Source organism: Scomber scombrus, chromosome 5 (assembly GCF_963691925.1).
Source record: "Scomber scombrus chromosome 5, fScoSco1.1, whole genome shotgun sequence".
Classification (NCBI taxonomy): Eukaryota; Metazoa; Chordata; class Actinopteri; order Scombriformes; family Scombridae; genus Scomber; species Scomber scombrus.
The window spans coordinates 27,485,996-27,498,357 of record NC_084974.1 but is presented as its reverse complement, the minus strand read 5'-3'; the positions used below and the strand labels follow the sequence as shown (position 1 = coordinate 27,498,357).

General features: G+C 42.2%; 2 protein-coding genes across 2 annotated transcripts; one reads left to right on the top strand and one right to left on the bottom strand.

The window, feature by feature from the left end:
* Positions 1-87: 87 nt before the first annotated feature.
* tubd1 (tubulin, delta 1) lies at positions 88-3,821 on the bottom strand. The gene is made up of 8 exons (XM_062419467.1): positions 3,547-3,821; positions 2,800-2,947; positions 1,977-2,193; positions 1,464-1,695; positions 1,107-1,271; positions 865-993; positions 515-698; positions 88-261 (listed from the first exon to the last, which is right to left on the bottom strand). Exons 1-8 carry the CDS (start codon positions 3,692-3,694, stop codon positions 156-158), a joined length of 1,329 nt encoding a protein of 442 aa, XP_062275451.1. The 5' UTR covers positions 3,695-3,821; the 3' UTR covers positions 88-155.
* Positions 3,822-4,521: 700 nt separating this feature from the next.
* On the top strand, positions 4,522-12,334 carry rps6kb1b (ribosomal protein S6 kinase b, polypeptide 1b). Its single transcript, XM_062419466.1, has 15 exons — positions 4,522-4,672; positions 5,977-6,020; positions 6,113-6,233; positions 6,331-6,399; positions 8,140-8,287; positions 8,474-8,531; positions 8,641-8,741; positions 8,824-8,914; positions 9,005-9,095; positions 9,205-9,312; positions 9,409-9,471; positions 9,579-9,656; positions 9,911-10,018; positions 10,288-10,400; positions 10,833-12,334. Exons 1-15 carry the CDS (start codon positions 4,604-4,606, stop codon positions 11,086-11,088), a joined length of 1,518 nt encoding a protein of 505 aa, XP_062275450.1. The 5' UTR covers positions 4,522-4,603; the 3' UTR covers positions 11,089-12,334.
* Positions 12,335-12,362: the final 28 nt, after the last annotated feature.

Below are 12,362 nucleotides of genomic sequence, written 5' to 3'. Positions count from 1 at the left end.
AATACTGTTTATTTTAAACAATGTTTTATTTACATACTAACAATACAATAAATTTAAATTTTACAATAAATCTGCCAATGACCCACATGTCATTGGCCCCTTCAAGTCCAAAGGGACTGTTAAAGGCGAGGAGGTGCTTGTTTTTTTCTTCACTACTAGCACAGCTGGCTGTAGCTGGAGATGACTTGCTCAAGAGATGTAAAGCTGTCAAGGAAATCCTCCTCTGAGATCCCAAACTTGATGTACTGATGGATGTAGGCCCTGTATCAGTGAGAAAAAACAGGAGAGTAAATTAAAACATTTTCTGCTGACTATTTTCATAAGGTTAAATCTAAACGTTAATATTCTCTGCCTCTGTGCCATAGTTAGCATACTTGATCTTGATACTTGCACACTTGAGTGATCATTTATTTTCCCCTTTAACTTGATCAGTGCACAAGTTAACTGCTTTTTACACAAATCTAGCTCAATTCTCCTACAACTAATATTTCATCGACTCTTCCAACTGACTCACCTAGAGGCAAACATATTCCAGGCTTTCCCCACCATGTTATCCAGAGGTTTGAGCAGAGCCTGACTGTTGCTGACTAGCGTAGCAGATTTTTCATATTTATTAAAAGGCACTGGAGATTTCCACAAGGTGAAAGCTTCTCCAGATGAGAGCCAGGAGGTGTAGAGGGCTGGGTCCTCAAAGCCGCCTGTAAACAGTACACAATTCACATCCTTTGACCTGCACAATCAGAAAGCATTAAAATATATAAAATTCTAAAGTGAAATCAAAAGCAAATCAAAGCATGATTTTACCCAGTCACTGCATTGATTGTTTTTTATAAAAAATCAATACATTTCAGCCATCTATCTGACCTGTCTCTGCACTGTAGACGTCTTTCCCTCTTAGTATGAGCAGGTTGGCCAGAGAGGTGTTAAAGCTGGGTCCTGTGAGACTCCTGGTCCTCTCAGAGCCGGCAAGCGGACGCACCTGCCAGTCAATACCTGACAACAAACAATGAGTTCACTTATAACTGATACAGATGCCCTATAATAACTTAAACTTGTCGTAATACATACTGAAACTGAATGGCACATGACTTTTTGAGAAAACTTGCCTTCCTCCATCTTGGCGTTGGAGATGAGCATCTGTCGGAGGTGTTTGAGCATGCCAGGCCAGCTGAAGGTGCTGTACGCTATGGAGGAACTGGGCATCTGAGGGATACTACTCACACTGAGCAGCTTGTACTCTGGGTGGCAGGCGAGGGCGCTCACCAGCTCACCTGAAAGAAATTCAAAATTGTGAAAAGGCTGATTTTCAGGTCTGTGTGTGTGTGTGTGTGTGTGTGTGTGTGTGTGTGTGTGTGTGTGTGTGTGTGTGTGTGTGTGTGTGTGTGTGTGTGTGTGTGTGTGTGTGTGTGTGTGTGTGTGTGTGTGTGTGTGTGTGTGTGTGTGTGTGTGTTGGCCTCTCTCACCCAGAGGATTTCTGCTGTAGACACCGTGGGAGTCGGCAGTGAGTGCGGGCTGTAGGACGCTGCCCAGCTGCTGAGCGATAACCGTGTTGACATCGCTGAAGGAGATGTGTTTGATGTTGAGCAGCTGGCTGCAGATCCTGTGCACCGTGTCGTTCTCGTGCACCAGGATGGCGTCTGATAGCTGGTAGAGGTGAGCCAGCGTCAGCACAGAGTTGTAGTTCTGGACAATCACCTGAAAGACATGTCATTCCTTACTGTATATTTGAGCAGGTTCTATTTATTGTACATAACCACCTAGTCTAAGTATATAAAGTAACATCACTTTTTAAACATTTAAGATATATTTCAGGACTCCTTGAACTCTTATAAATATGATTGTGACAATAAAGATGATTCTGATTCGGAAAGAACAGCATTAGGGTAAAGCTAACAGCATTAAGGTAAAGCTAACAGCAATGCTAACGAATAATACAATAAGTCAGTAGCTGAGCACACTGACAGCCATCTCCATACCTCCCCCGTCCCATACGGCCAGGTGAGGTGGTTGAGGATGAAGGACTTGGGGTAAATGTCTCGGAGACACTGAGTAACATAGGTACCGACCCCAGAGCCCGTCCCCCCCGCCACACTCATCATGGCCATGAGCCCAGCCAGTCTGTCACAGCGTTCCACCTCTCGCCTCACCAACTCCTCCACCACTTCTCTGTGACGAGGACCGTGGACACAATACCTGACGTGAGACACGAAGCACGTCACCAGATTTGTTTTTCGTCCTCTATATTCCTTTTCTACACACACAATATTGTTTTATTGCATTTGTGTTATTGATCATCTCTGTATAACATTTGGCATGATTTAAGCAGCTCATACTTCAGATTAGAAACAGAAGTTTGACAAAATAATCCCAATTTAAGATCCACTTCCAACTAAATGCTAAATGTGATGCTTATCTTCAAAGTCAACACATACAATTAGTCCTAAAAGTGTCAGGGATGAAGCCAGCTGACAGCTACTGAGCTCATGTATCAACAGATTAATCTCCATGACAACTGAACAAATCCCACCTGCACATGAAGACTGTGTGATACAGTTGAAAGGTCCAGAATAAACGTGATGTGATGATAACAAAATTATTCCTATTTAATAAAATGGAATTAGAGAATTTTGACTTTTTACCTACAAAATGACTCAAATCAATTATCAAAATAGTAGTCATTTAATTTCGTAGTTGACAACTAAACGATTAATCGACCAATGGGTTGCAGCTCTAGAGGGTAAAATGTCACTACACTACAGAAACAGTGGGAGGAAAAACAATAGAACAAAGATTCCTTACCCATTAGCCCAGTTGTTCCCAGAGCCCTGCTTCTGACTGAAGTATGAAGTGTCTCCATACTTCCACCTGCCAGACTTTGCGGCCTTGGTTAAACTCTGGTTGATGACCTTGGCCTCCATGTCTATCATCACTGCCCTCGCCACAAGTTCTTATTAAAAGACAAAAATTTACAGTTTGTCACTGGACTGTAAAAGATGACTTCTAGTCCTCAATCTGGCGCACTGAACTGGACAAGTCTTCGTGTGTGGATGAATGTGTGACATTGTTGTACTGATGCACACTCTGATAAATGCTTCTTGTTGGTATGGTAGGAGCCTCGGTAGGAGCATCTAAATGTCCACACCATGTCTGTTGATGCTATGTTTGATGCTATTCTTCTTGTGGACAAAAGAAAACTCAATCAGATTTGATTAAAAAAAAGATGATTAATTATCAATTATCTATATGATTAATAGTTGTTCAGTCTGCAAAATACTGAGAAATGCATATTGTTATTGCTTGTTACAGTTATATTAAATAAAGAAAAGCAGCACATCTTCACATTTAAGCAGCTGGAAACGTGGACCAGTGTCATATGCTGTTTGATAAATGGCTGTAACCATAAGTTTATTATCAAAAATTTTGCCTGTTCATTTTCTAACAGATCCACCAATCAATTAGTCGACTGTTTGAGTCCTGATAAGTGACACACGCTACAGAAAGTCAACACTCAATCCAGAGAAGGAGGAGCACGGGGGAGGCTCTCACCTCCCTGTCTGCTCCGGTAGAAGAACCTCTCACAGCTGGAGCAGCTGTAAATCCTCTGAGCCTCGTGAGCATCACTGCAGATGACGTCAAACAGCTGGTGGCCCACCTGGTTACCGCACTGACCAAGCTGCACTGTCACCACAGACATGCTCACACCAGGCTGGTAAACAGGATCAGACCGTGAGACCAGGCAGTCTGCTGTTCACCGGTACATCCACGACCTGGATCAAACAGCTCATGACTGAAACCAGGAACCGACAGCTCAGTTGTGTTTATGAACTGCCGCCACGACAACTTCCTCTTCTTCTGTTGAGTTTTATGTCTGTTGGAGTCATAAAAGTTTCATTACCGCCACCTGCTGGACTGTGGCAACATCACAGTGCAAAATATTCAGTGTACGCACAAAGTTACCCCATTGTCTACTATATAACCAGTCGTGGAAAGTTACTAATACATGTATTAATGTATTGTACTTAAGTACATTATTATGTGTTATATACAGAGCATAGATGAGTTAGATATGTCATATTGGCTCCAGGTCGTATATATATATATGCATTCTCAATGAGAATAGAAATAAAAAAGGGAGAATTTGTTAATTGTTTAAATTGTAAGGAACGCAATGTCCACTGTTGTTGTTTTGGGACACTAGTATTAGTTTATAGTGATAAATGTCCAGGTGACCAGTCCCTTCAAAAGTAAGTGGCCAGTGGGGACTCAACCCTGTAAAACACTATTTGTGTCAGAAATGAAACAAAAAAAGTTTTGAACTGAAACTGAAAATAAATATTTTGGTCCTATAGTATATGTTTATAAATATGTAATCTCACTTCAATTCGATTTTATGCTTGAGAGGTTTTTTCAATTATAATGACCCAGATTTAGTCCCATAGAAATCAGATCCTCCAAGTTACCGCCCCTTTCTCTGAGCGCTGCAGTGCGCATGCTCAGTGTAGTAGCCGGTTATGGCGGCGGTGTGTGTTAGTCCATGAGGTGCGGGGGACGCCTGCCTGCTATCCTGCGGTCTGTGACAGAGCGATTCGAGTGAAGCACCGCCATGGCTGGAGTGTTTGACATTGATTTGGACCAGCCGGAGGAAAATGTCTCCGACGATGAGAACGAGGAGGTACATGAAGTTGTCCCGGCAGAAAGTGTGTGTGCATGGCTGCGAGGCTGCAGGCCTGCTCTGCTTCTGCTCTGCTCCTGCTTTGCTCCTGCAGCTGGAGCTCTCAGGCCTTTTCAGGCAGCTCAGCCTGCTGCGATCATTACTCAGCTGTCACTGCTTCTCTGTTGCTTTCTCTCCTCGGTAGCTGCTGATTAATTAGTTAACGCTGCCGTGGTTAAAAACACAGCGCTGTCATGTTCGGGCTGTGTAAACAAAGCCTTACTTGGCTTTAAGAAAAAAGAGCTGCAGAGATAAATGTGGCTCCGTGTGCAACAGTTTATTTTGGCAGGACTGTCACAGAGAGAGCGTGTGTGTATGCGTGCGTGTGTGCACTGAGTTTAAACGCACCACACTGCTGTGCATTTAATATATATATATAACAAGTAACATCTATTTTGTTTATTTAGTAAGTATGCAGCATACAGAGAATGTGTCTTTTTGTTTACTCCAAAAACACATAAGAATGACAATAGAACAAGAATACGGTCATAATAATAATGAAACAAACAAAGTCGCTGTAAAATTAAAGGAAACATTTTAAAAATTCAAAATCTGTTTACAGAAAATAACAGTTTCAGTAAAAAATCAAATTATCAGTAGATGTTAAATGTAACATACAATGTCCAGTCCAGTTTGATGAAATATAAGAATATAAGAAAGTAAACCGTTTTTTAGAATAACTTTTATCACAACAACAATAATAATAATAATAATAATTTCAATATCCAATCACACACACAAACACATGCATGTATATACAGAAGGGTCCAAAAGTCTGACACCACTTTAAGACCTCTGTATTTACACAGGACTTTTAACATCTTTTCAGCTTGTTGCAAACTGTCTTGCATCATGTTGATGTGCATGTTGCATGGATTTAGCAACTATTACTCCACAGCAGCTCATGTTTGTCAGTATCACATCACAGCTGTCAGAACAGGGATATATTTAGTTGAATTTATCAGAAAAGAGGATATATGTGTGCAATAGTATTATACAGTATTAGAATATCACCTCAGAGTAAATGTCATTTAGATTGTATTTAGCATTTAACCACAGTCATTAGAATTTTTACAACAATTTGTTCATTATTATAAATGCTTTACTATTTCATTAGTTAGGTAACAGATATGTATAGTGCTGAAATACACATGAAAGTGCTTAGAATGAAGAATGAAGAAAGTAAAAAAATGTAAGGAAGAGAAAACTAGATCAAAGTCTGAGCCAGTATTGAACACTTAAAGACTCATGTGTTTTCCTCACAGGCGCAATGCAATGACATCATGGACCAGTGCAGTGGATTTGAGTTGTAAGTATTGAATGCGTCTGTGCTTGTGTGCATCACGTACCATTTTTTTGTGATTGATTAAGTGTGAGTGTGTATCTAATGTGTGTTTGCAGCAACATGGACGACTGTGAGAAGATTGAGATATCGGAGGACAACGTCAACCAGGGGACAGAGAACATAAGACCTGAGTGCTTCGAGCTGCTGCGGGTTTTAGGGAAAGGCGGTTATGGAAAGGTAATGGTGGTGCCCAAGAAGCGGCAAGCCATGAGAATCGTATTTCTTCCAACTCTCCATTTGACAAAACATGTAATTTACTCTCCTCTCTGTGCAGGTTTTTCAAGTTCGGAAAGTTGTCGGCCCCGCTCCTGGCAAAATATTTGCCATGAAAGTTTTAAAAAAGGTACTTTAATCACTTCATACACAATCAATTAAGAGTGATTCACAGCCGCTTCCTGTTCGTATCGTGTGAACATCATTGCACGCTTGTTATTACAACTAAACATTATGGCGCTTCTGTCTGTGAATATTGGCTGTCCTTGAATCCAGTGGTGGGGTAAGATTTCACTGCTAGTTGGTAGATTGCCATCTGCGCTGCTCTGCTGCAGCCTTGAAGCACTCTGCCTCAGCCCCATTAGATTCCCCTTGATATTCATGCTGCTTCCTGCTTGATTGGCTAAAATGACCCCAGTGACAAGCTGAATACCTGCCAGCTTTCAGCCAGTCGTCTCAATCGCACAGCGGCAGGCGTTTATGTGCAGCACCGGTAATTTTGGGATTAAGGCCGGGGGCCCGTATTTATGACACATCTCAGGGTGAGAAATCAGTCTTAACTTGCCTGACATTCTCGGAGTGGCACATACGGGGTCCAACGTTATCATTTAGAAGTGAAAGCAGTTCATCATCAGTCTTATCTGAGGAAATAACTCCTGTCTGCGGCAGAATTCAGGAGAGTTGCCGAGTTGTTCTGACCTGTTCACCGTTCCCAGCAGTTGAACAGTGATAGGACAAATAGGCAATGTAGGTTCCTAGACCTGTGGTAATATAACATGTACAATGTTTGATTTAAAATAAAGAGCTTTTTCAAAGATATCACTGGAATTTAAATTTATACAGGTTTTGTCCAAGATCAATTTACAAAGAGAAATAACTTGTTACAATTTACAGCCATAACTGCGATGATTTAGGATTTAACAGCAGCGGTAGCCATTAATTCACCTCATAACACTTAAATTTGAACAGCAAATAATGTGTCATTTTTATAAGTTTAGATAAAAGCACATTTTTAATTAAGTTAGCTTGTAAAATAGGTGACGACATACTGTTTTTTGTCATTCAGTTTGATTTCTTGCTTCACATTATTTCTAAATTGGCTTGTCAGTGTTTTGAATGTGTTGATTGCACATTGGAACCACTGACACATAACAACAGGAAGTCATTATTGTTTATTTCTCTTTATAGTTCTTAGTGTCATAAAACGTTAATGCCATTGACTCTTAAAGGAGAACTTTGATCATTAGTTTGTGTGTATAGTGACGCTCATAAATAACAGGGTTGGATCACAGCGACTCTGAGAAGGCCCAAGTTATGCTGCAGACGCAATGCCAGTAACATTTTGAAACAGTTACAAACGTCCATGCTACTACAATTTCTGTTTTATTAAGCCTAATTTAGAGGGGAGACACTTTGTATAAAATGCACAAATCAGCAGCGATAGTGTTAAGACTTCCTGGACGTCGTTTGTCATTCAGCTTGTATTGCATTTTCTCAATTCACCCTTTGAACCAGTGGGCTTGTCACAGCCTCAGTCTGCCTGTTAGAGCTCCGTCTGTTGTCATTGTCCCAGCACTCAAAGCTGAGATGACACTAGTGCTGACAAGCTGCTCTTTAGCTTTCTGACAGAAGAGGTTAGCAAACATAAACGGCAGCAGAGAGGAGGGGAAGGAACAGAAGGGACTTTCCATGCACATACAAAGCAGCATTATAGAAAATGAATACAAAGCATAGAAGGCTTAAACCTTGTTAAGCTTTAGTGTTGCATTTACTACTATGAGTTAGTTAGAATCAATCTTACCGCTCTTAGTGGTATCTTTTTGCTACTTAACTTATGGTGATATATGTTTTGTGCGGTTGGCGACGCCAGGCTATGATTGTACGCAACGCCAAGGACACAGCCCACACCAAGGCGGAGAGGAACATCCTGGAAGAGGTGAAGCATCCCTTCATTGTGGATCTCATCTATGCCTTCCAGACGGGAGGGAAGCTGTACCTCATCCTGGAGTACCTGAGCGGTCAGTACGAGAAAAAGCGTCAACTGGTGCAAACCCACACTCAGAGGCAGTGTGAAATCTTACACATTATATTGAAAAACTCTAATCATGTTAAAACATAATGCTCGTCGAAGTAGAACATAGATGATATAAGCAGAGACATCACCACCCATGTTAATAGTGTGCAACATGTGTTGATCTGTGCAGGAGGAGAGCTGTTCATGCAGCTGGAGAGGGAGGGCATCTTCATGGAAGACACAGCCTGGTGGGTTTTTTTTAATATGCTGTTATGTAGCTGCTACCAAAGGTATTGTGTGTGACGCAGTTCAATTTGCAGCTGGCAGTATTTTATGAAATATTTACTTTGTCTGTAGTTTCTACCTGGCAGAGATCTCCATGGCTCTGGGCCATCTGCACCAGAAGGGCATCATCTACAGAGATCTAAAGCCTGAAAACATCATGCTCAACAGTCAAGGTGTGTGTGTGCTCGGGTGCGAATGAGAAGAAATCAACATTTAAAAAACAACAACAAAACAGCTTTGTACATTTCCTTCCAGGCCACGTAAAGCTGACAGACTTCGGACTGTGTAAAGAGTCCATTCACGACGGCACAGTCACCCACACTTTCTGCGGTACCATCGAATACATGTAAGTCATACTCTTGTGTTCTTCCTCATGCCTTCACTCAATAGTATAATACGCTCAAATACAAATATGCTCCCTCACACTTGCTCTCAGGGCCCCGGAGATCTTAATGAGAAGCGGACACAACAGAGCAGTGGACTGGTGGAGTTTGGGCGCTCTGATGTACGACATGCTCACAGGAGCGGTCAGTTTGTCATTTTTACCTACATCAAAACAATCCTGCAAATCATATAAAATATGAGTCATGAGATTGCAGTGTTTGAGTGACCCCTTTTTCTCTTTTCCCACCGTAGCCACCGTTCACTGGCGAAAACCGAAAAAAGACCATCGACAAGATCTTGAAGTGCAAGCTCAGCCTCCCACCCTACCTCACACAAGAAGCCAGAGATCTCCTTAAACGGGTATCAGCTCTCTGTTTTCTCCGTTTATGTTTTCTCAGGGTGTAATTCAGGTTAAAGTGTGTCTTTATTATTCTAACGTGACTTCTGGTCATACAGTTGCTGAAGAGAAACGCCTCGTCGCGGCTGGGAGCAGGAGCAGGAGATGCCACAGAGGTGCAGGTGAGGATGTGAATTTGCGAATACGGGGCTAAATGTACAGATACACCAGTTCTACTATTGCTTTTGTATCAGATACCTAACAGCTGTTTTTATGTCACATCACATAGGCTCATCCCTTCTTCCGACACATCAACTGGGAGGATTTGCTGGCTCGAAAAGTGGAGCCTCCTTTCAAACCCTTCCTGGTAAGTATCAGAGGTGTAGACCACATGGAATTCTACACTGGATGCTATTTTTATCAGCTTTACTTCAAGGGTTTGCTATTTTGTAATGCCGTGTAATGAAGTGTGGTTTAACGGTTGTTTCCTCCCTTCACTTAACTCAGTAATCAAACCCAGGCCTTCTCTTGTTTCACACCTCCATCCTGTTAGCTGACACGTCTACTCATGTTGCTGCGCCTCCGTCGTCACCTGTGTTTGTCTTCTCTCCGCCTTTGCAGCAATCAGCTGATGACGTGAGTCAGTTTGACTCGAAATTCACCAGTCAGACACCCGTGGACAGTCCAGATGACTCAACCCTTAGTGAGAGTGCCAATCAAGCCTTCCTGGTAACTTGAACAGTTCATTAGATATTTCAAATAGGCAGTGACTCCTGATCAGCTCAGTCCAAAATGTTCAAGTTTAAAAAAAGATGCCACAGCCCCGTTTTTCATCTGTATTTTAGCCATAATTAATTTCTGATGTTATATTGAACTTTAGTCACTATTCTGGTGTAACGCTCAAAGACATATTTGTTTTAATCAGTGTTTTTCCTTCCACAAGCTCTTCACCAATAGCACGTGTGTTTCCCTCTAATGTTCCCTCTGTGCTGTTGCAGGGTTTCACATATGTTGCTCCATCAGTCCTGGAAAACATCAAAGAAAGGTTCTCATTTGAGCCAAAAATCCGCTCACCTCGGCGGTTCGTGGGCAGCCCGAGAACACCTCTCAGGTACGTCAGCCGGTCCGCAGCAAGCGCCGTATAATTGTAACATGCAAGGTTAAAGATTAGTTTCCCTGTACAGTTAAACTCTTCTTTTACTAAGAAAAAAACAGTACAGATTGCATATTTGTCTGATAATGACATATAGACTAAAGCCCCATTGGATGCTGTGACTTCATCTGTTCTGTGCATAATACAGAAATGTTTGGCAGCCTCAGGTCCACATACTAAAGTTACCGCACATGTTGTCATGACAATAATTATCTTGAGTTTGGACTTTCCTTATCATGCACATTAATCGTTAAAACTGATAATTTGGTTCTCCCGAAATCTCAATTCTTAGTCCCTGGAAAATCTAAAAAAAAGACAAAGATGAAAACACTTCTGCCAAGTTGCTTATTGCTACAAATGCGTTAAATCCCCCACCCTGTCTCCTTTCAGCCCCGTCAAGTTCTCAACAGGGGACTGCTGGACCCGAAGCGCCCTCCTCCCAGGTGGAGGACCGAGTCTCTTCCAGTCTCCTCAGGACCAGGCCATGGAGCTGTCCACCCCAGAGCAGATGGACACAACGACCAGCTCCGAGGCCTCGGCCCCTCTTCCCATCCGCCAGCCTGCCGGGGTCAACCTGGGTCAGATGAAGCAGCAAGCGTATCCCGTCGTGGCTAAACGGCCCGAACATCTACGTATGAACCTATGACCCACCGCACCTCTTTAGGAGAATTTATTTCTTGACTCTTATTTTTTTTTTCTTTCTTTTTTTGTTGATATTTTTTAAGAAACAAAGCAAAAAGATATGAATGCTAGAGACAATGAAAATCAAAAATTGCACATCTGCACACTACATATACTGTCACAGCCTGGAGTTTGTGCGTGGGTCCGGGACTCCAGCGTGCTGCGGTTTAAATGCTACCGACTACATCACCATCTCACCTCAACACCTCAGGTCTCATGGCCTTTATCCTCTGACCCCGCCCCCTCCCTCCCCCCTCCCTTGCTGAACTGGACTAGTAGGACTGGAATCTTTTTAGGAGCTACAGCCTTTGTGCGACCTGGAAATCAGAGGCGATAATGTATCACACAATGTGCAAACAATTGACCCTAAAATGCAGTCGGTCTACTGTACGAGACAACGTCCAAAATGCTTTGTGCTATTTGAATGAGCTCCAGGGAGGAAATTGCTTCCATTGGGAGATTTTGACAGTACTTCTTCTTAGACAATAAACACTTCCTGGCTCTGAATGAAATGATATAAATTAGATTTATTATTGATAAAAGATCAAATTAATTATTGTGAGCGGCGGACAAGCAGAGGTTCCGCTATATAGCTTTATGTCTTACAAAACGGATGCATTAACTGTGCTTTACATCGATGAGGAATCAGAGAGGGTAAATTAAATTAGTATTAGTGTCGTGGATGACTTGTGGAATGGCTTATTTGATGTGGGATCCATCCTTCAATTATCTGCTCTTCAGCCACTATCCCTAATGGAAAAGCAAAAAAAAAATGAGTAGAATCGAGTTGAGCCGAGTAATGCTAGAACTGTATAATGGATAAGCACCATTAGGGATGTATCACTGGATTAGTTGACACATCACCAGACATAATTCAGCTTGATGAAATGATAGCGTGACTCACTCTCCCATCAACACCCAAAACTCAAACTGATCTCAGTGCTGCTCTGTGTGTTTCCCCTCCTCACACACACACACACACACACTTCTTCCTCTGGCCACCTAGGGGACTGCAGGCCCTGGTGGTGGCGCTGGGACATCAGACCCCGTCTGACCCCCGGAGTGATTTCATAATGGAGACTGTGTCGCCAGTTGATCTGGACACCGTCTGCAGTTGTGGGATTTAATGCTCCAGAAACTTGGTGCAACATTTATAGCCTCTTGCATCAGCGCTCACTTGTTTAGGAGGGAATTTTTAAAATTCCTGAAAAGCAAGAAAAATTATAATAAAATTTCAAA